The sequence below is a fragment of the Arachis duranensis genome, chromosome 3 (assembly GCF_000817695.3).
Source record: "Arachis duranensis cultivar V14167 chromosome 3, aradu.V14167.gnm2.J7QH, whole genome shotgun sequence".
Lineage (NCBI taxonomy): Eukaryota > Viridiplantae > Streptophyta > Magnoliopsida > Fabales > Fabaceae > Arachis > Arachis duranensis.
Genome location: NC_029774.3, coordinates 131246066 through 131270381, shown reverse-complemented (window position 1 = coordinate 131270381; position 24316 = coordinate 131246066). Strand labels below are relative to the sequence as shown.

The 24316-nt window shown below is 33.0% G+C and overlaps 3 protein-coding genes across 3 annotated transcripts; 2 read left to right on the top strand and 1 right to left on the bottom strand.

Annotated features, from left to right (window-relative positions):
• Positions 1-8933: 8933 nt before the first annotated feature.
• On the top strand, positions 8934-12876 carry LOC107481633 (SAL1 phosphatase). The gene is made up of 8 exons (XM_016101908.3): positions 8934-9234; positions 9534-9609; positions 10327-10400; positions 10489-10694; positions 11314-11521; positions 11615-11713; positions 11819-11972; positions 12241-12876. The coding sequence occupies exons 1-8, from the start codon at positions 8956-8958 to the stop codon at positions 12402-12404; spliced, it is 1260 nt and encodes a 419-aa protein (XP_015957394.1). The 5' UTR covers positions 8934-8955; the 3' UTR covers positions 12405-12876.
• An 834-nt stretch (positions 12877-13710) lies between these two features.
• On the top strand, positions 13711-20051 carry LOC107481634 (UDP-N-acetylglucosamine diphosphorylase 1). The gene is made up of 15 exons (XM_016101909.3): positions 13711-14058; positions 14269-14323; positions 14430-14581; positions 15869-15908; positions 16706-16795; positions 16872-16984; positions 17079-17153; positions 17651-17690; positions 17866-17948; positions 18060-18137; positions 18270-18413; positions 19040-19107; positions 19247-19361; positions 19466-19622; positions 19721-20051. Exons 1-15 carry the CDS (start codon positions 13888-13890, stop codon positions 19816-19818), a joined length of 1479 nt encoding a protein of 492 aa, XP_015957395.1. The 5' UTR covers positions 13711-13887; the 3' UTR covers positions 19819-20051.
• A 443-nt stretch (positions 20052-20494) lies between these two features.
• On the bottom strand, positions 20495-23699 carry LOC107481635 (eukaryotic initiation factor 4A-3). The gene is made up of 8 exons (XM_016101910.3): positions 23316-23699; positions 23069-23231; positions 22877-22957; positions 22167-22274; positions 21967-22086; positions 21690-21857; positions 21144-21230; positions 20495-20928 (listed from the first exon to the last, which is right to left on the bottom strand). Exons 1-8 carry the CDS (start codon positions 23633-23635, stop codon positions 20815-20817), a joined length of 1161 nt encoding a protein of 386 aa, XP_015957396.1. The 5' UTR covers positions 23636-23699; the 3' UTR covers positions 20495-20814.
• Between the last annotated feature and the right edge of the window lie 617 nt (positions 23700-24316).

Below are 24316 nucleotides of genomic sequence, written 5' to 3'. Positions count from 1 at the left end.
ATAATAAAGTTTTTAAATGTATTTCATAACAAGATAGATTATTTTAAAAACGTTGTAATTGAAAGTTCTTTTGATAAACTATTTAGAATGTGTTTGATAAATGTGTTGGAAGAAAAAAAATAAGTTTCAATTTTTTAAAAGTTTTAATTTTTTATTTGACTAATTTTTTTCTTTCAAAATCATGTTTATAAGAATCAACAACTCTTAAATTTTGCATTTCACTAACAGATTTTTAGTCATTTATGTTTATCATTTATACATATTATTGTAAGATTTATAGAATTTTTGTTATTTTTTTATATGAGTTATTTTTTTATTATTTATTATTATTAAGAAAGTAAATTAAACAAAAAATTAATTGTAAATAATAATAATAAAAAATTATAACATACTAAAAAAGAGTACTAAAAATATATTATATGAAAAATATATTAGAAAATATCAAAAAAATTAAACATACATAAAAAATATTATAATTTAATATCATATTTTTTTTAGTAATTATCTATCTAAACAGTTATTTTAACTAATATTATTCAAATAATATTTATTTTATCAAAATTAATTTTAAAATAAAATTGTCAAACATAAATCATGACACAAACTTATTTTTATTCAAAATCAATTCTATAAAATTACTTTCAATCAAATTTCAATTGACAAACAACAATTCAAATACACACTTTTAAATGGAGAATATTTTTTTTGTCGATTAAGAATATAAAATATAATTTTTTATCTTTTATTTTTTAATTTTATTTATAAAATATATAATAAGAGATTATACTCTAATCTATCAATAATCACCAAAAAATAATCTAATCTATCAAATAAGATAAATAATCGAGAGAATCCACTTTTTTTATAAGTGCTATTGTAAATAATGTTTATTGAGAATGAAGCAAAACTTTCTCACACCCAAAATATAAATAAAAAAAATTTAAGTATTTGTTTGGACGTTATTATTTTAATAAAAAAAGATTTTTTTTATTTTTTAACGTGTTTAGCAAATTTCTAATAGTAAAAATAAAAGTATTAGAAAAATAAAAAAACATTTTTTTTTGAAATTTTTTTAAAAAATCTTTTTTTTAAAAAGATATTTTTTATGTAATAAACAAATAAAAAAATACTTTTATATTGTTATACCCAAACATAATTGATAGATAAAAAGATCTTTTTGCATGAGATATCTAAATATAAAATTACTTTTACTTTTTCACACGATTTTTTAAAAGGAGATAACTCGAAAAAGATCTTTTTTTATAAGCTCACCCAAACAAGCTCTAAACTATCAATATGATATTTGAAAAATTCAATCGCTCACAAAATAGTCTGAAGAGTATTATCAACAAAATAATCGCTAAATGATAAATAATAAATATTATATTTTTTTATAAGTAACAAAAAAATTTCATATTTATCAAACAGTTTATCTATTAGATCTAAAATTTTGTAGCAACATTTGAATAAATATTTAGAACGTACACAAAAAAAATTTAGAGCAAAATTTAATCTTTATATTTTTATTTTTTAAAAAAATGTAGTCATTCACAATAATTTTTTTAAATTTTGTTTTTTTAATTATGATTGCAAAAATTTACATTAAATTTTGATTTTCAAATTTTTTTTCAAAATATATTTAATATATAGTTCTTTTGATCATTTATTAAAATCTTCATGTGTTTATTTATTTTTATTATCTTTTAAAATTTATTTTATCAACAACACAAACTTTCTAACATTATTTTGATAGTTTACTTAAAAAAAAAGTTACGTTTGTTTCTGAGAATAGAATAAAACAAAACATATTGAATAAGACATAAAATATAAATACATAAAATTTTGTATTTTTGTATTTTATTTGGTGATAAACTAAAACAAATTATGAAAATTTAAATTTTTTTAACTAAAAATTTTGAGACTAAAAATATAATAATAAAAAATATAATTATAAAAAATTAACAAAAATAATAAAAAATAAAAAATAAATTATATCTTTTATTAATATTTTTGTATCTTTTTAATAAATACAAAATACATTAATATCAAATACGATTTTATATCTCAATATTCTATATCTATAAACAAACCCAGCCAAAGAATAGGACACGGACAAAGGCAAATTATTACTAAACAAAGATATATGATGCACATAGCAGAAACTTCAAACAAACTCTCTGAGAATTGCTTTCTCCTATGCAACTTAGGCTTTAGGCCAAATAGAAACTTGATGAATATTTGAAGACAGAAATAAATAAATAAATAAATAATATACGTGGGCTCAGTTATCCAGAGCCAATTGTCTGCACTATTTTCTGCATAAAGTTTCATCCAGAAAAAAAGGACTACCGTGATTGAAGATTGCAGCTCATTTTTCTTTTCACGGACCAACATCTACACATCCACCAATTAATAACAACTTAATTGAACATTACCAAAATGAAAAAAGAAAAGGACGAAGAAACTGAATTAATCAAGTTAATTCGAATACGATAAACCGCGGAATCTATGGTACTTATTATCATAGAGACTACAGAAATTATTAACAATATTTAAATTTTTGTGAATTATTAAAATTAAAGTTATATTTTTTATATTTTAATAATTATTTTTTACGTTAAAAAATACTAAATAATTAAATTATTATTTTAATTTTAATAATACTGAATAACTATCGTAATCATTAGTCATCATGCACCTAATTAAATATATGGTTGCCTAAACTATTTATCATATATTATTCATAATATTGTATTATTGAAGAACAACACTTATATTAAGAACGATACTAATTACTTTTTCTGATGTATAGTATTTTCACTCCGATAAACTGATTACCAACACAATAATTAAGAGATCAGGTACATTAAGTGCACATTAATTGCATGTAATATTATTTCTATTTTTTCCCTTTGCCCTACATATATATATACCACTTACACATATGATACTTGCATATAAATATTAAAATAAATACAAAAATATTAATTGTACGTAAAAAAATCAAATACTAAATTTATTATAATATATTTATATATAAATATATATAACTTTTAAATTTTTAATGTGTATTTTATATTTTTAATATGTATTATTTGTAAATAATTAATTTGATAGTTGATTTTTTTAAACCTAACTAAATTAAATATTATTAGTCATATGCATTGTTATCTTCTTCGATAATAATGCTTGTATGGCATTTGAAATTTTATTTGAAAGAATTGTTGTTGATCATTTTTAACATAAAATCTTGTATATTTGACTTCTATATTTATCTTTCTAAAATATTCTTTGGTTGATTGTAATCCCTTCACTTAAAAGGAAATGAAGATTGGTTATTAGGCGATTTAGGTCAAAGTTCATAGGAATTGAGAGCAATGGTTAAAAGTGAGTTATTGATTTGATGAGATCCATGGGTAGAGTATAGAGTATAGACAATATGCTAATCAAAACCTAGCATCAATCATATGTTGACTTTGCCCGGTTTGTTATTGGATGAGTCAATTAGTCAAAGAAGTAGGGTTCAGTGGAATGTCCATTTTACTGCCATGCATGCAGTGCAGTCATTGTTCACATGACATGAGTATCATGTAGCAAGAATCTTGCTCATTATTGATCTCAGTAGGAGTTAGGTAACTAAATATATCCACGGAACACCTTATTAGAAAATATTTGATAATAAAAAAAATTAATAAAAATAATTAAAATTTATTAATTATTACTAAAATTAATAAATATTAAATAAAATAAATTTAAATTTTTTTATTTTTCTAATATTATTGTTATTGTTATTTTCATAAACTGATTTTTCACATGTTATTTTTTTTTTCTATCATTAGATATTTTGATTGAATTATCGACGGATTTTTTTCTATAATTTATGCTAATTCATTTTTCTGTTTTTTGACAAAAAATTTTTTTAAAATTTTGTCGGTATTTTCGTAGGATAAAATTCGTTGGAAATATCTGTATGTAATAACTAGTTTTTTAGTAGTGTCTTTAGAATTATATAAAAAAAAGGGTAAAGTATACATTTTGTTCCTAAAATTTAACAAAAATTTTAAAAATAATTTTAAGTTTTATTTTGTTTCAATTTTGTCCCAAAAGTTTTCGATTTGTATCAAATATAACCCTGACGGCTAATTTTTTAAAAAATTTAACACCATTTCAATAATAATTGCATAAGAACAACCCTCAACACAAGCAAATCAAGCATAATTTTCATAGCCGTTGAGGTATTTTTTATGCAAATAAAAAACTTTTGGGACAAAATTAAAACAAAATAAAACTTAAAGATATTTTTTAAAAATTTTTGCCAAACTTCAAGGACAAAAAGTATACTTTACAAAAAAAAAAGTAAAATTACATATCTGATTTTATTATATTTTTTTTATAAAATTCTAAAACAAAAAAGATTAAAGATTAAAAATTAAAACACAAATCTATCATGTCCTTAACCTTAATAAGAAAAACATATATTTCAATTTTTCATTATATAGAATATTAAAATTTCAACGATAGTGCTGCACGTACAAAAATATTCAACCATTGATATGAAAAAAAAAAAACAGTTAGTGTATGTTATGGGCTTTGCAATATTCCACAATTCCTCACTAGTGCATATGACGCATCCTATTCTCAAAGCACACCATGCATTTTGCCTAGGAAACATTTTTCTGAAATCAACCTTTTGTATACTGATCAACATGTCAACAGTTACAAGCTAAAACTGGAGTCTCTCGTATTCGTAACTTGTATGTATCTTTAATGTAGAACACATGAATTATATAAACATCTGATCATATTCTTTTGTATGTTTTTAAAAAGAACTCATTATTATTTAAATAGTGATACAAATTTAATGTTGTTGAATGAAATTATTAATATAGTGATATACAACAATAAAACTCGTATACTAATATTTTTGGTGCCTACTCGTGTACTAATCTGAAACCTGAAAAATGATTTTGCTTGACAAGAGGTTTTTTGCTTTTTATTAAAGTTCAAGAATGAGACAAAAAAATGAGACCAAGATAAGTTCATCATTTTATTCCGTGGGTGTGGACATGAATTAATTATGAAAGCTTGGACCACCATGTGCTATAATCGAAAATAAATCAACTGTTGGCACAAATTAATTAGCCAATTGGGTCGATTTTCTGGTTTATATATATTTGATGGATAAGATTTAATCTTCTCAATACCACAAAAAATGTTTAATTCCCTCTTTGATTACAATGCATTTTATTTTAGTTATTATTATATCGTTAAAAAGTGCAATTTAGTACTAAAAAAAGTGCAATTTAGTACTAACAATAATTAGGAATTTTTTTACTGGGGAAGATTACACGAATAAACACCTCTTTCGAATTTTTAAATGACTATTGTTTTTGATAATTACTCACATAAAAATATTTTTTAGGCAAAGGTATTTAATTAAACTATTTAATATAACACTTATTGGTATCTTAGACTGCATTTGTTTAGGGTTTAGGATTTACAGGCACGAGATACTAAGATAGAAACATAAAATCGTGTTTTATAAATGAGATATGGACAAAAATATTGTATCCACGGACATTGAATTAGTGTATTTTGTGTCTATCTTACAGAAAAAATACATAGATATTTTATTATTATTATTGTTAATTATTTATAATTATATTTTTTATTATTATATTTTTCTTTTCATGACAAGAAGGAAGATTAACATTATGTGCTTACAAGAAACGAAATGGGTTGGTGCAAAAGTTAGGGAGTTGGATACTTCTGGTTTCAAACTTTGGTATACAGGAAAGGTGAAGAATAAGAATGGGGTTAGAATAATTGTGGATAAGCAGTGGAAGAAGGACGTAGTGGATGTCAAGAGGGTGGGAGATCGGATCATCTCTATCAAACTTGTGGTGGAGGGAGGTGCTTTCCATGTGATTAGCGCCTATGCACCGCAAGTGGGTTCAAACGAACAACACAAGATAAGGTTTTGGGAGGATCTAGAGAGTTTGGTTCAAGGCATACCTTTGGGAGATAAGATTTTCTTAGGAGGATATTTAAATGGCCATGTTGGGAGAGAAGTGACTGGATATAGGAGTATTCACGGAGGCCATGCTTTCGGGATGATCAATGCCGAGGGTAAAACTATTTTGAACTTTTCCTCGACCTTTGATCTTCTTATCGCAAATACATGTTTTAAAAAGAGAGACGAACATCTTATAACCTATAAGAGTGGCATGAAAAGCTCTCAAATCGACTTCTTCTTGTTGAGGAGAGTCGACCAGAAATTTTGCATTAACTGTAAAATTATACCGGTAGAGAGTTTGACAACACAACATAGGGTGCTCGTCATGGATTTTCGCGTTAAGCAAAAGTTGAGGAAAAGACATCATACGAAGAACCCAAGGACGAGGTGGTGGCGGATGAAAGGTGAGGAACAAAGAAGCTTCCTAAGACGGGTAGAAGAAGAGGCAAAGTGGGATGGGAATGGAAGCGCGGAAGAGATGTGGAGGGAGATGTCAGAAGTTATTAGAAGAACAGCTAAAAAAAGTTTTGGTGAATCTAAAGGAATAGGACCAATAGACAAGAAGTCCTGGTGGTGGAATGCGAGTATACAAGAAAAGATAAAAATAAAAAGGGAATGTTTTAAAGAGTGGTCTTTATGCCGCAATGCAGATAATTGAAAAAAATATAAGGCGACTAAGAAAGAGACAAAAGTGGCTGTAAGTGAAGCAAAAACAATAGCATATGAGAGTCTCTACTAGTCTTTGGGCACGAAAGAAGGAGAAAAAGGTATATATAGAATCGCAGAGAGCCAGAAAAGAAGAACCAGAGATTTGGATCAGGTTAAGTGCATAAAGAATAAGAATGGAGAGGTGTTGGCTCAAGAGGAGAAGATTAATGAAAGGTGGAAGAGCTACTTCTACGAGTTATTTAATGAGGGACAGAAGACTCTTTCGAGCCTTGGTCGATTATGCACAAGGAAAGAAGATCAAAACTTTGATTACTATCGAAGGATTCGAGACTTCGAGGTAAAAGAGGCTCTAAAGCAGATGAAAAATGGCAGGGTAGTAGGACCTGATAATATCCCGATTGAGGTTTGGAAGAGTCTTGGAGAAAAAGGCATCAGTTGATTAACCAAGCTTTTTAATGAGATTTTAAGGTCAAAGAAGATGCCTAATGAGTGGAAAAAGAGCACCTTAGTACCTATCTACAAGATTAAGGGGGATATACAAAGTTGCGGAAACTATAGAGGGATTAAGCTTATGAGTCATATTATGAAGTTATGGGAAAGGGTGATAAAACGGAGGTTGAGAAAAGAGACACAAGTAACAGAGAACCAATTTGGATTTATGCCAGGAAGATCTACTACTGAAGCGATATACCTATTAAGAAGGATGATGGAGAGGTATCATATTAATAAAAGGGATCTACATATGGTGTTTGTTGATTTGGAAAAAGCGTATGATAGGGTACTAAGTGAGGTCTTATGGAAGGTTTTAGAAAAGAGGAGAGTAAGGATCGCATATATTCGGGCAATTAAAGACATGTATGATGGGGCCACAACTAGTGTGAAGACTCAAGGTGGTGTGACGGAGGAATTCCCTATTGGTATAGGATTACACCAGGGATCATCCTTAAGTCCATACCTTTTCACATTAGTCTTGGAAGTACTCACAGAGCACATCTAAGAGCCTGTGCCATGGTGCATGCTTTTTGCTGATGATATCGTCCTTATGGGAGAGTCAAGGAAAGACCTAAATAAGAAGTTGGAGTTATGGAGAGAAGCTTTAGAAGTGTATGGTCTGCGCATAAGCCGTAGCAAGACGGAATATATGGAATGTAAGTTCAGTTTGAGAAGGAAAAACCACAATATAGCGGTGAAGATTAGAGAAAACATCCTAGAAAAAGTTAAAAGTTTTAAGTATCTTGGGTGCATCATACAGGATAATGGAGAGATTGAACTGGATGTAAATCATAGGATTCAAGTAGGTTGGTCAAAATAGCGGAGTGCATCTGGTTTTATATGCGACAAAAAAGTGCCTTCAAAACTTAAAGGTAAATTCTATCGCACCGCTATAAGACCGGCTATGCTGTATGGTACGGAGTGTTGGGCGGCTAAAGGGGAGCACGAACATAAGCTGAGTGTGGCAGAGATGAAGATGTTGAGATGGATGGGTGGTCATACGCGATTGGATAAAATAAGGAATGAAGATATAAGGGAGAGAGTTGGAGTAGCACCTATTGTGGAAAAGATGGTTGAATCGCGTCTCAGGTGGTTTGGACATGTGAGAAGAAGACCGATAGAACATCCAGTTAGGAGGATGGATGAGATGGAAGATATACAAAGGACAAAAGACAGAGGAAGACCTAAGAAGACCATCCATGAGGTGGTCAAACGAGATATATATGTAAACGGTCTCTTTATAGACATGATACATGACAGAGCTCAATGTCGTTGTTTGATTCATGTAGCCGACCCCACTTAGTGGGACAAAGCTTTGTTGTTGTTGTTGTATTTTTCTTTTCAAACTTTTTAAATAAAAAAAGAATAATAAATTATACTTTCATAATTTATTCTACTTTATCACTAAATAAAATACAAAAATATTAAATATTGTATCTCTATTCTTTATATTTTATTTTAAGTGTCTTATCTTATTTTATTCTATTTTCATCACCAAAAGAGGCAAACACAACCTTAGTTATCAACTTATCAAATTCATACTCCCATGGCTCTACTATTTTTTTGAACAGGCTTTTCTATTTTCTTATACGTATTACTTTTTATTTCTCATTTGGGCCCTTTGGCCCGCCATTGTACAAAAAGATAATGGATGAGGAAAGAAATTTGGAGAGCAAAATGGATGGGCCAGAGAGAAAGCAAGGCATGGGAATTATGAGTGAAATGCAAATGTTACTACTATAACGGAACCACCTTTTTCTTAAAAATAAAAAATAAAAATGAAAATGTGTACACCCACGCGTTGGCTAGGAGCAAGAGCAGTTGCAGTTGGAAGTGGAAGAACAAGTGATTGCAGCTGCTTTTGTGTCACCAATTTCAGAAACCAACCCATCATCACCACCACCATATCTGCAACTCCTCAGGGAACAAGAAGGCCTTTCTCCGTGTTCTGTTCTTATTCCTCACCATTTCTAGCTGCTTCTTCTTCTTCAATGCCTTACGACAAGGAGCTCGCTGCTGCAAAAAAAGCAGCCACTCTCGCCGCTCGTCTCTGCCAGGTACCCCACAATTCCTTCCCACTCAAGTTGCAATCTTTTCGCATCTTAGTCTTCAGGGTTTCTGTAAAAATCTTTACTTTGCTAATGGGTGTGCGTTTTACTGAAATTTCGATTTGTTTATTGTGCAATAGCATTGCTATACTTTGTATTGGGGTGGACAGTTTTCTATGTCAATTGATAAAGTGTGTGTTCAAGCCCATCGTTTGTCCAAACCCTATAACAGAACTTTGCTATGAATGAATGAGTGATCTTGTTTTCAATGGATGCTGATTGCTGCTTGTGTGGTTTGTTTGTTACAGAAAGTACAAAAGGCTCTTTTGCAATCTGATGTTCACTCAAAATCTGACAAAAGTCCTGTCACGGTGGCTGATTATGGTTAGTTGTCTTACATCTCAAGGCATGATCAAGATTGCTTATTTTTGCTGCAATCACTGATTTTGATAGCCTATAATTACTAGACTTCAAATGTACCTAGTATGACTCAATGCATAACCACAAGTATTTCAGTAAATTTTATGTTAAGCAAAACAAGCTGATTCATGTGTTTAGATAAGTGGACATTCCATTAGGCTGCAACTGTTTCCTAGAACTGGGACTGAGACGGGAGACTGAGATTGAGTATTGTGTTTGGTGATGAGAGGCTGAAACTAAAATTTCAGTCCCGGGATACAAAATTTCAGAGACTGAGTACAGTGACACCGGGGATTGAAATTTTTATAACATTTCTTTCTAGAAATATTCTCATTTAACTTTTTAATTTTCAAATCTACCCCAGTCTCAATATTTATCTTAAACTAAACATGATACTGAGACATAACTCAATCCAGTATATTTTACACCAAACACAATACAGAGACTTAATTCAATCTGTCTCCCTTCCAAACACAGTCTTATAGAATTACAATTTGAATCCCTACTTGAAGCTTCAGTTTTGAATGCTATATGTTCTCGGCTTCTGTCTAACATGATTCAGCTTGAAGAAAGTTATTTATGACTTTTGCTGGTATTTTCCATTCTAATTTGTTCATTTAGGTTTACCAGAAATGCAGATTTGATAGGTTTACCTCTGTGTTGTTTACATATGGCTTACAGGTTCACAAGCCTTGGTTAGCTTTGTACTTGAGAGAGAGCTTCCTTCTGAACCATTTTCATTGGTAGCTGAGGAGGTGAAATTGTAAACTTTACAGATTTCTCGGACATACAGAATCTACTTTATTTTCTATTTTTGAATGTAAACTCCAGTTTATACTCTAGGATTCAGGGGATCTTCGTAAAGAAAGTGGCCAGGAAACACTGAAGCGTATTACGGAACTTGTCAATGATACTCTTGCCAGTGAAGAGTCTGATAGGTTTACTGCTTTAACAACAGAAGATGTGCTTAGGGCCATTGACAATGGTAAATCTGAAGGTGGTTCTATTGGACGGCACTGGGTTTTGGATCCAATTGATGGCACCAAAGGGCAAGTTTTTTCCCTTCTTTTTTCTTCCCTGCTTCCTAAATCTGATATAGTGTATATGCTGTCTCAGCATGTCTAAATTTCATTTGTTCCCCTTCCTGAAAAATTAGGCTTTTCATTTAGCATGGACCTGTTTGAAATATCTCATATCCTAAATATATAAATTTTATGAAGTGTCATTATCTTTGCTATTAACTTTGCTTTAAGTATCCAAGATGTTACTTTGACTAGAAATTAAGGAAAGGAGGTTCGGATTCATTTTATTTTACGAAGACAGTTTTATTTTTGACAGACATTTTCAATTTTAGTTTACAGCAAGGTTTGTGAAATACACAATTTAGTTTCCTTAGATGACTATTGATTGCTGAAAATTGAAATCACTGGCCATGTTAAAAAAAGATTTAAGATATAAGCTCATGGTGTGGTTACAATTATAAAACATAATCCCAGACTTGTGTTTATATCCGTTGCCCACTATCATCATTAAACCCTTGGTTCTATGGTTCCCTTTTGTCATTAGTTTCATAATTTGCAACCAACATCTGTTTCACTTTGCAATGTGGCTTTGCTATTGTAATACTGGGTCATTGTGTAACTAAATGCCTGTGAAATGAAACTATAGGTTTGTAAGAGGAGATCAATATGCCATAGCATTAGGTTTACTTCATGAAGGGAAGGTTGTATTGGGCGTGTTGGCTTGTCCAAATCTTCCACTGACATCCATTGGCAATAATCAGCAGTCTTCTTCTAATGAAGTTGGTTGTCTTTTCTTTGCTAAAGTAGGTGATGGAGCATACATGCAGTCATTGAATGGTTCAACACATATTAAGGTTGGTGCTTATTGAATAGTATATTATTTGACACTTTTGATGGTGTCCTTGACCATTTTTATCTTACTGTATGACAATTGTTATCACATCCAGGTGCATGTCACTGATACTGGGAATCCAGAAGAAGCATCATTTTTTGAATCTTTTGAAGCAGCACATTCATCACATGACTTGTCTAGCTCCATTGCAGAAGTATTTCTCTGTCTTTATTCAAAAACATTTCTCCTTTTTTACGTATCTGCTTTCTCGAAAAGAAGATCTGTAGTAATTCGTTTAACATGATGTCACCATAAACAGAAACTCGGTGTCAAAGCTCCTCCAGTTAGAATTGACAGTCAAGCAAAATATGGAGCTCTTTCCAGAGGAGATGGGGCCATATATTTGCGTTTCCCTCACAAAGGATACCGTGAGAAAATATGGGATCATGCTGCTGGCAGCATTGTTGTAACTGGTGCGCGTTTTAATTTCTTTTCTATCTTTTTTTATTTTTCATTGTCTGGGTTTACACTCTGAAGATGAGTTAATATATTTGTTGAACTTAATATTTTAATAGCATATATACCCACAAGTGTGGTTGAATATGCTGAAGATTTTGACTTCCATTCACATATTATAAGTGCAATATCTAGGTTCCTGCATGGTTTTCAAAATCTTCCAAATTGATTATGTCTTCTACTAAATGCATGTACACATTTGTTTGACGAATTCGACTTCTATAGAAGCCGGAGGTATTGTCACAGATGCTGCAGGGAACCCTTTGGACTTCTCGAAAGGAAAGTTTCTTGATGTAGCCTCTGGTATTATTGTTACAAACCAGAAACTGATGCCATCACTTCTGAGAGCAGTTAAAGAAGCCCTCAATGAGAAAGCTTCATCCTTGTGATTTCCGCTTATGTTCTACAATAGAGCTTGCTATGGTTGCCAGCTCCTGCTTCCAGCTATATGGGATCTCCCCTCAATTGAGCTATATACTTCACACTTGATCTGAAGAAACTAGATGCATGATTCAACTCGATTAATATTCTGGTTTTTGCTTCTGGTATTGTCTTGAAATATTCCTGGTGTTTAATCTGTTTATGGAGATTCTGTTTCTCCATCTATGTTCTCATTTTTCCTCCAAATCTTTTACCATACCATTAATAAACTAGTACCTTCAATAACATAACCAGAAAATGTGAACCATGAAGCATGAAATTATCAACCGTTTCATTTCATATATACCTTGAAAGATTATGTTGGGGAGAATTCTTGTGAATCCTAGATAAGAAAGGGATGCGCCATGGGTTCTTCTATGTATGAATGAATTGTTGATTGTTGATAATTTGATATACTATATTTAGTTATTTACGAATGAAGATTTACATGCAGTTGTCTTTATGTGAAGTTAATAGTTGAGAATTGTTAAATAATAATTTAGTCAAATTTATCAAATTATTTAATGATTTTAAATATTAACTTTATATAAAAATAAAAAAAAATTGCATGTAAATTTTTACTTTTATCTACGTGACAGCGTTGGGCATGCAATGCTTTGTCCTGTTTTTTAAAGATTTTATTACTGTCTAAAGTAAGTGTGATACTCATACGTGTGTTAAGTGTTTATGGAAAATGTGCAATGATAGAGAAAGGGTGGTGATTGGAATTTCAATGAAGTGGGCCATGTCATGTTATATAGTATTTGATAAAATCAAAGAGCATATCCGTATAATATATTTGACATATGCTTTTGCCTCACCCGCAAATACCAATATTGTTAATTATTGTAATGTCATTGCTTCTAAGATAAAATTATCAACTTAAGATACTTCCAAAACACTCTTTTGTTCTGGCAAATAAAATGCATCCTTCTGGTAGGTGCTACTCTTAAAGTCATTTTTAGTGCCACTGTTTGGTGGCTGCTACTCGCTAATGTGTAGCTCAACGAGAGCTATCAGTAGCTAAAGATAAAGAATCTTTTCAGGGATGAACCAGTCGTGTCTTTTGAAGCAAAGAATATGAAACAAGAGTCAAAATTAATTAATATATAAATATAAATTTTTTATTAAATAATAGTTGTGTTACATGCTGAAGATGTCATCATTTTGGGATTCATAAAATTGTGACACGTGTGTTGAATAACCATATCTTACAGAGTTACCGTAAAGGAAGAAAAAGAGGGGCAAATGGGGAAATTCAGGTGGAGAGGGTTGGGAGGGGAAGAGAGGTGGTTAGTGATTTGATTCTTGTCTTCCTGGCGAGGGCTACTACTAAAAACACTAAAACAAATAGTGTTACTTTGTGTTGGAGTATCCGTAACCAACAAACCCAACCATACACTTATTAACACTCAACGCTCTATTGTTGAGATCTGAAATCTCAATAACAAAATGAGGGAACCGTCGTCGGTGGGATTCGAAGCAAACGGCGTCGTTTCCCCTACTCCTATTCCCCCGCAGCCTCTCCTTGAGAGGCTCAAGGACTATGGCCAGGAAGACGCTTTTGCCCTCTGGGATGAGCTCACTCCTGACGAGCGCCACTCTCTTGTCAAGGATATCGAGGTAAATTACATTCTTATTTCTTTCTATTTTTGGACCTGGCCTTAGATTTTGTGCTCCTTTCACATTCGATTTGCTGCTGTATCGGTTTCAGTTCACCGAATCGAAGCTCTGCATATTCTGGTTTTCGTTTTCTTTTTCTGGATCAGTTGAGTAATTCGAATTGTTCTGGATTTTTTTTCTATTGATTTAATCTGTTGTTGCGTGCTGCAGAGTTTAGATCTTTCGAGGATTGACCGGATTATACGATGCTCGCTTCGATCTCAAGGTATTTGGTTTAATAATTGATTTTATTGTTTTTTGAATCGTATGGATGTTTGCAACCACGTGAGTTTCACGTGCATGCATGCTTGGATTAATGATGGATGATTCAGGGCTGCCGACGGCTGCCATTGAACCGGTGCCAGAGAGCAGCGTGTCGACGGTGGAGGATAGAACGCAGGAGGAGAGGGAGAGATGGTGGAAGATGGGCTTGAAGGCCATTTCCGATGGCAAAGTAGCTGTATTGCTTTTATCCGGTGGCCAGGTATCAATGAATGTATATTGCAAATTTGGAATACTAATTGTTTCCTCTATAGCAGCAGTTATCTTAATTATGATGGCGAATACTAAATTCATTTCTTCGATGATGATTTTAGGATCCAAAGTATATCTAATTATCTGGATATTACATCCCACCGACCAAGTACTAATTGGTATTTAAATTCTAAACAAATATGCAAATATGCAATGATGAGTTTGGTTTACCTTTTTAGTGTAACTTTACTACATTAACAGGGGTATTATTTTGTAAAACATTTTTTTTTTGTACCTTCTTTTGTGTGGTATAAAGAGACAGATTATTTATCTTTTTTTCATTTCTTATCGATGACTTTTAACACAAAAAATGAAAAGTGTATAAGAGAAATATACAGAGAGATGGAATATATAACATTCTTTTATATTGTGTGACGAAAAAAGATCAGGAGGAATTTGATTTCTTTAGTTTTCTATCAGCATTATTTTGTTATAATGTCCACCTCCTTTGTGGTTGTTCTCCATTAGAGACAAGTTAATCATCGTGGGTCTTCCATATTGATTCTTCTTAAAAGCAACATCATTGGCTGAAAAGATGTTTAAAAATGTAAAAGAACCTGCTTTCCCATCCCCGGTTAAATTTTTTAAAGAAAAAACTATAATAGTAAACGTTTTGATGTTTTACGATATGCCGATATGATGCAGCTTTTTTTCTGTATTTCACTTATAATAATAACGTAATTGATGAAAAAGTGGTGGTTCTAACGGAGTTAGTGTAATCATTAAGTACGATAAAGTTGCTTTATCTTGCATTCGTTTCCCAATTCCCACTCTCTCTCATGTGGTCGGATTCCGCAAAAAAGCATAAAGATGCACATACCGCAATATTTGCTCCAGTAATTAAATTTTAATCCACGCTTATCTAAATTCTCTTCCCCCCCTCTTTCCTCTTTCTCTTTTTCATTAATCAAGTTATTTTGGTAATTTACTTTTCCTGATATAATATCTGAATCTGAATACTATTTCAGTGGTATTTTTATTTCACTAAAGTGAGCATTTATAAGCTCTATTTTTAAGTATGAAACACAACGTCCAACAGTAAATTTTGAGAAATAATTGATAAAGAATGGGATGTATCATGCAATATTTTAGTGTTATTTATTTTTTGGATGCTCAATTTTCGAACCTAACTCCCACACACGTTTTTTTTTATGTAGTGTTAAATCTCATTCTTCACTGCTAAATTTTCCATACTCTGTGTGGCTGACTTGAGAATGTACCAAAACAAAAAATGCAGGGGACCCGGCTTGGAAGTGCAGATCCTAAGGGATGTTTTAGTAAGTACTTCTCATTGTCTGAATTGATATTGAAATCAAATTTTTGAAGTTCAAGTTGCTTCAGTTGGCACTTGTTACTATTATATTATTAGAATGGGAAATCTATAAAGTTACTTAAAGTTTGAATAGTTTATTCTTCCCGTCTAAAATTTTAATTTTATGAAGTACAATAAAGTTATCACCTCCTATTGTATTCATCAATTTATCGGCGCTTGATGTGTGGAAAAAAAATGTTCCCTGAAATATTTATCTTTTACTTTTTTGTAGGTTAGTTAATGCTTAAAATTTTCCACATGATTAGTTGATGTTTATCCCCTTCGTTTCCCGGGAAGATCTTTTAAACTAGAAGTTCAGAAGTCATGGGGGATCCGGATCTTCCAGACTATTAAACTTTGGGCAGAGAACACTAACTCACTTTAAAATCAATATAGATTCCTTAGTTTACGTTAGTTGAATGTTGCACATGGGTGGGTTATGATTATACACAACATAATATTTGCATGTTAAAGTAGAAGCAGCTGAATATTTCTGATTCTAGGACCACTAACATTTTTCCTAACATTTAATACTAACTGTTTTTTCTCTAATCTGTTTTGAGTTCTTCTGACCAATTTGTCTTGCCAAAGTTTCTGCTAAGGGATAACTCCAATTTATATTTCTCTGAAATTTGGATAAGGCTCTGTTTATCTTTTCATTTACGAATTTATTATTTTCATTTTATTTTATTGAGATTGTGCTTAGAGAGTAAAATCATGAAACTCATCTGTTTTTTAATCTATAATCATATTTCATTTTAGATATTGGACTTCCTTCTGGAAAATCACTTTTTCAACTTCAAGCTGAGAAGATTTTGTGTGTACAGAGATTAGCTGCGCAAGCTAATGAGAGTAAGTCTCACTTATCTTGGTTTAGTTTATTCGTGTTTTACTTTATTTCTCATCCTCATCGGTCCATGTATTGCAGGTTCTGCTTCTTCTGTACAAATACACTGGTACATCATGACCAGTCCATTCACTGATGAGGCGACACGCAAATTCTTTGAGAGTCATAAATATTTTGGTCTTGAAGCAGAACAGGTAAGGTGTCTTAGTTCTTTAAATCTCAGGATTGTACTATCTCTACCCATTTTTACTGTTGCTTGCTTACTTTGGACATGCCTCTTTGATATAGGTTACCTTTTTCCAGCAGGGGACCATCCCCTGTGTTTCCAAGGATGGTAGATTTATTATGGAGACTCCATACAGGGTATGACTCCACTCCCTATTTTACTGAGATTCATGCTAGGTGTCCTTTTTCTCTCGTTCTTTGCTTTCAAATTTGATGAAATAACTTTGTCTCCTGTTCACGTAATTTTGACTGCCAATCAGATTTCTTTTTTCTCGGTTAGAAAATAACGGTCCAAGAGCTTATATTATAACATATGGTTGCTTATAAATGATATAAGTCTTTGATCATGTCATAATTTGCAAAACTGACTGAATTTTCAAGGAATAATACTGCTAACCATTCTAGAACATGAGCATTTGGTAATATTGGTTGAACTAAACTCGTGTCATGCAAACAACTGGGGAAGGAGTTCATTTGTTTCCATTTTTAACTTGTGAACGAAGATACTTTATATGAAACAATGAAGTAATACCAAATATTAGGAGTTACTTTTTATTTTTGTTTATTTATTTCTAAAAAAACTATAGTTCCTTTGAATTCTAGCTCGAGGTATAATATTTATACTTTGAAACCAGGTGGCAAAGTCTCCTGATGGGAATGGTGGAGTGTATTCAGGTACTTTACGTGTGCTCTCTAATTTTATTTTTTATTTTTATGGAATATGTGCTCTTTTATATATTCCAATCTATAAGACTGACATGGAGAGTAATATATAAATATTTTAAGTATTTTACATATGGTCAAACAAGATTGAATATTATCTTAATATCTTCCCTGTTTTTGGGTTCAGCTCTTAAATATTCCAAATTATTGGAGGATATGGCTTCAAAAGGAATCAAGTATATCGATTGCTATGGAGTTGACAATGCACTGGTGATTGTTCTTTGCTTCCTATTTTATGATTTTATCTTTTAAACTAACTAGATTTCTGTGTCACTGCTCATTTTTTATCTATGGATGTACTGATATGATCTTGTGAAACAGGTTCGAGTTGCCGATCCAACTTTTATAGGTTACTTCATCGATAAAGGTGTGGCTGCTGCTGCAAAAGTTGTCCGCAAGGTAGCGTACCGATTAATTATTTCCTCACTAGCACCTAATTATTTATGATAAGTATGTTTTAATCAATGATTCAGTTAATTTTATACTTTATATTTTATTTTGTCTTTATAAAATCTTGTCACAATGTAATAGGCATATCCACAAGAAAAGGTTGGTGTGTTTGTACGACGAGGTAAAGGTGGACCTCTTACTGTGGTTGAATACAGCGAGTTGGACCCATCACTAGCTTCTGCAGTCAACCAAGCAACTGGCCGTCTTCGTTTTTGTTGGAGTAATGTTAGTCTCGTCCTTCTATGCTCTATTTATAATATCTTGCTTTCTGTTTCCTGCACTTGCTTTGTTATATCATTGAGGATCACTGCCATTGAATTCTAGCTATGATATTCTAGAAATTCTAGAATGGAAAAAAGCAGGAGTTGAAAGTGGTTGAACAAATCAACAACCACTTCCTGAATTAACACCCTACACTTCCTAATTGAGTAAAAGTCACTATATCAACTTTTGATAGTGAGTGACATACTGTGATCCAGGAGAGTTATGCTTTCATACAATCTTAAACTATATGATAGTCGTAAGGCATACTGTAGGAGACAGTGGTTATCTTACAAAAATGAAAATTATCATCTGGTTTTGTGCAAAGTATCATCTACTTCTCGTGTGCAGTGATTTGATTCCCATCCTCGTGTATATCACAAAAATTTCTTTGTAAACCAAAACAGTAAATTGATAAAATAATTAAATATCACATGATAATGACTCGGTGGTTTCTATTAATCCATGTAGCCTACCCACTAATAGTAAGACTGTTGTTGCATCATATGCAAGTGGGATTGCAATTGATTGTTATTTTGTTGTTTGCGTATCAATTGTCTTCCAGGTATAAATTAATCTTGTGATTTCAGGTCTGCTTACACATGTTTACCTTGGATTTTCTAAACCAAGTGGCGAATGGCCTTGAAAAAGACAGCGTGTATGTTTGTTGCTTTCTTTCCTTCACATGCCCTGTGCTCCCATTTTTTTTTTCTCATCCTCAGAACAGTATCGATATCAGAATTTACCATCTTCTATGTTCTTTGTAGATGTTGACCATGCATTGGTTTTATGTGCAGTTACCATCTTGCAGAGAAGAAAATCCCTTCTATACATGGATATACAACGGGATTAAAACTTGAACAGTTTATATTTGATGCATTTCCTTATGCTCCTACAACTGCACTTTTTGAGGTGATAACAATTCTCTAATTTTCACATGGGACATGGCAATTTCTTTCCCGGTGATTAAGGATGCTATTCTTATTATTTATTTCATGTTATGACTCCATGTGCAGGTATTACGGGAGGAAGAATTTGCACCAGTGAAAAATGCAAATGGATCCAATTATGACACTCCAGACAGTGCAAAACTCCTTGTTCTACGACTCCATACTCGTTGGGTTGTTGCTGCAGGTGGCTTCTTGACACACTCGGTGCCATTGTATGCAACTGGTAAGTTTTTCCTCTTTTATTGCAGCGGAGAGTAGAAATATATTTGAAACTTTATGTTTTCTAGTTCTTCCTTTCATTGCATCGCATCTCTCATTCAGGTGTTGAAGTTTCACCGCTCTGTTCATATGCTGGTGAAAACCTGGAACCTATATGTCGAGGAAGAACATTTCACGCACCTTGCGAGATTACATTCTAGTTCCACGTCGTTTCAGTGGCTTTGTTGTGACCTACACAACAATGACCATGTTTTCATTCCATATATCTTGCAACATTAAATTTGTGTATGCAGCTCCATATTCACTTGTATCAATATATATGTATCTTCTTCAATCTGATTTCCATTGGATTTTGATTTTGGATAATTTTTGGCCACTGATTTGTTTTAGATTTGCAGAGGAATGTACATGCTTCATAAATTTTACTTGAGCATTTATTTGTCCAATGTCCATGCAAACTCTGTTTTCGTTATTCCTCGTATTTCTCAAATTACCGAATGCACTGGTTCATACTCATTTTCAATTTTGAAACCAGTCGCCCGTTTATATACGGCTTTTCAAAATGAGTGAAGAAATTACCGCATATATTTGCAGGTTAGGATTGCAAAAGCGAGGAAGAATATTTTTTCCATTTTCGCATATATTGATTATGAAATTGTAACTAAATGCATAATTTTGTAATTCTATGATTTAACACTTTAAATTAATGAAGGATAAACCTGTTTTATTTCCTCAATATTTATTTCTATTTTCAATATTACCGCTGATATTTATTTGTTTGAATTTTACCCTTAGAAACATTAAATATAATTAAAATAAATGTTAAATATAAAACTAATGAAAGTCGTTAGGAGTAAAATTAAATAAAAATCAAAGAGGACCAAACCAATCTTATCCAAAATTTTACCAGTGTAGCGCAATTAAGTTCCAAAGTAAAGGATCTTCCATTAGTCGTATATGCACACAAGCTTGAGAACCAACAAATTACAGATTATTCAGCCTCGAGTTAGAGAGAACTCGTTAGACAAAACAAACCAAGTTAAAAAAGTAAATCTCATTCTCACCACGCCAACAAAAAGAAACGCTACTCTGGTACAGTCAAACCACTGTACATGCAAAAAAAAGCCCAACGCAGAGAAACCACATCAAACACACTATCCCTACCTCCACGCAGCACAGCGCAAGACGAAAATATTTTATATAAGATCAGCCACGTTCATTGGCATTTCATCAATCTGAGTACTATAATATTGCTCAATATCTCTCAAAATCTTGATATCGTCACTCTTGACAAAGTTTATTGCAACACCCTGCATATGAAAAAAAAAAAGGGTCAATTAAAGTGAACTTATAGGAACTGTAAATAGGAAATCCAACAGATGGCAGGATAAAATTTCATGCATCAACAGTATAAACAACTCAAAACCCTTCCTGACATAAAGACAAAGTTCAAGAAGGAAAACCATACTCGTTCATTGGCTTCTCAAGACAGACTTATTAAACACGGCTTATGTATTAGAAATACCTTGCGTCCAAAACGCCCAGAGCGGCCTATTCGATGAATGTAGAGCTCACGATTATTTGGGAGGTCATAGTTGATGACTAGAGAAACCTGATAACCAAAGGAAAGGTACAAATCAATAACAGGAGTAACCTTCCCATGTACAGCTTAAATGCTAGAAGAGCAGCAGTGCTCATGCTATTTTAAAGGACATCATATTTCATATAATATACAAAAGTGTCAAACGAGCAACCTAAAGTAGAGTCAAAGTTAGAATTAGAATACCAAGTTATATTTAAATCTCAAAAAACTTGAAATGACAGGACCAAATAAGGCAATACACCTCTGGACAATTGGATCATTAGTCTAAATTCCCAAGAGCTACACAAATACTAATCCACTTTTCAACAACTGAGCAATTGTTTGCAGAATTTTCAACCAGGAAACAGTCTAAAATCTGATGAAAAAGGCATCTCATAAATCATAGATCTTCTAATGAATTCAACTAGACTTAAAAATGCACACATTAATGAAAGCCACTAAAAAGAGGAAATACACATAAAAACTTGCCTGCTGTACATCAAGGCCACGTGCCCAGACATCCGTTGTTATTAGCACACGAGTAGTTCCAGCACGAAATTCTGCCATAATTGCATCTCTTTCTTTCTGCGGCATGTCTCCATGCATTGCCGATACAGTGAAATTATTGTTACGCATTTTTTCAGTTAACCAATCCACCTGTTCCAAAACACATAATGATGAAAAACAATACTGAAAAATCATATAACAGCCTGAAAGTTTTATTAATGGAATGCTTATACTAAGAAACCTTGGAAGTTTTGTTTACCTTTCGCTTAGTGTTACAAAATATAACAGCCTGCGTGATAGTAAGGGTATCATAAAGATCACATAGAGTATCAAACTTCCATTCTTCCCGTTCAACTGCAACAAAGAATTGCTTGATGCCCTGCGATGAGAAGGGAGGGGGAATGCATCAATATCCACTGACTCAAAAGGAACTTAAGTAACATAATAACCATTGATTACCTCCAGTGTCAATTCATCACGTTTTACAAGGATCCTTACAGGATCTGTCATGAATTTACTTGTCATCTCCAGTATTTCATGAGGGAGAGTGGCAGAAATCAAGACAACCTACACATAAGAACTAAATGATTCAATGATTGCAAAATACTTCATGATACACACATGCTTTGGAAACTTATAACTGACGTGCAATTGAAAAAGATGTTAGGCAACCCTGTCATATTTTCCCGTCATTGAACGACTTTATAAGGAGCATGGAGATACCAACTCAACAAAGTCAATTCCCAAACAGATGCATACACAAACAAGCACAAAACAAAGGGTCATATTACTGTTGAAGCTTCAAGCTGTTTGCATAGATAAATCATTAAAACTATTCTGACTAAGAACTCTGGCTTGCTTGCTTCATTGTCCTTATTTACACACATGAAGCCATATAGCCTATATAGAAAACAACAAAAGTAACAAAGCATTTCACCACTAAATGAGGTTTGTTGAATGGGTCAAATCTGAAATATACCATTGCATCATTAACTAAACATATATTTTCTCCATTCCATATTAATAAATCATTTTAATATTATGGGCACAATAATCATTGTATTTAGATTCAACCAAAAAACAGTCATACTGACTTATCAACATGAAAAGGATAGTGACATAAGAGTACATAAGATTTTCAAACTGTAAATTCCATCCCAAACAAGTACCTGAAGCTCTGGTGGCAGATACCTATACACATCATAAATTTGATCCTTAAACCCTCTGCTTAACATCTCGTCGGATTCATCCTATCATCATCAAATTCAAAACAACAAAAAAAACACAAATATCAGTCAGTTAGACCAGCACAACAACAAATACGAAACTCACGAAAAAGATCAGAAAAAACACAAACCCACCAGAACCAGCATCTTGATATCTCTGGTGCGCAAAGTCCTCCTTTTGATCATGTCACAGACCCACGAGTGCGCCTGAATGTTTATGAAATCCCCAATCGCCAATATCACCTTCTCCGTCTGCGCCGCCAGCTCCCTCGTTGGCGACAATATCAACGCCTGAACCCTATCAAAAGCAGTTCCAAAGACTCAATTATCTATCACATGAAAATAATAGTAATAACTGGAGAATTAGGGTTAGGGTTCGGACTCGCGTATGGAAGTCTCGACGCGCTGGCAGACGGTGAGGGCGATCATGGAGGTCTTGCCGGTGCCCGACTGGGCCTGGGCGATGACGTCACGACCCTGGATGATTGGCATGACGGCGCGTTGCTGAATGGCCGAGGGCTTCTCGAAGCCGTACTGGTAGATCCCGCGGAGGAGCTCCTCCTTGATCCCCATTTCCTCGAAACTCGCGATAGCCTTTACGCCCTCCGTCGTCTCGAAGTCGATGTTCTCCGGCGCGCTCGTCACGCGTCGACGATTTGCCGCGATTGCCGCCGGCGATGAAGGCCCCACCGCTTCTGCCATCGCGCAAGAAGCGAGTTTGAAACAGGGCAAAACACACTCAGAAAGCGAAAGCCGAACAAAGCTGATAAAATATAAATTAAGTAAATATATTGTTTTATGATAAGGAAATATAATTGGGGTTTTTTTAATAAATAAAAAATATTTTATTTACCAATATAAATAATATACTTTATTCTTATTTCGTTTATACTGTAAACGAGATATATAATTAGTTATGACATTTACACGGTAAACAAAATATGTTATTGTTACGTTGGCTAACCGGCGATAATGGGCTTACCTAAAATCGGACGGTGGTTGGGCTTGTTTGTGAGGCCCAAGCGTTAGAGGAGTGTGGTCTCCGACTTGGTTTACGTCTGGGAGCCGCCTTCGAGTTGTGTATGTGAAAGAGTGGGGGTGGTACCTGCAAAGACACTCCGATGCCTAAATAAGCAAGTATTTATAGTGATGAACCCATAACCACCATTGGAGTAGTTACGCCTTTTAAGGGGAATAACCGTCCCTTTATCTTAGGGAAATTGAGATATGACTCCTGGAAGTGGTTAGAGAGATTTTAGGGGCAGTTATCCTCTTGAGTGAGGGTTTATCTGCCAGCTAATCCCTCGTTCCCGACTTCTTTAGAGCAAGTCGTGGTAAGCACCGACTTCGTAGATTGAAGGTCGGTGTAGGGTGAGGCTCAAT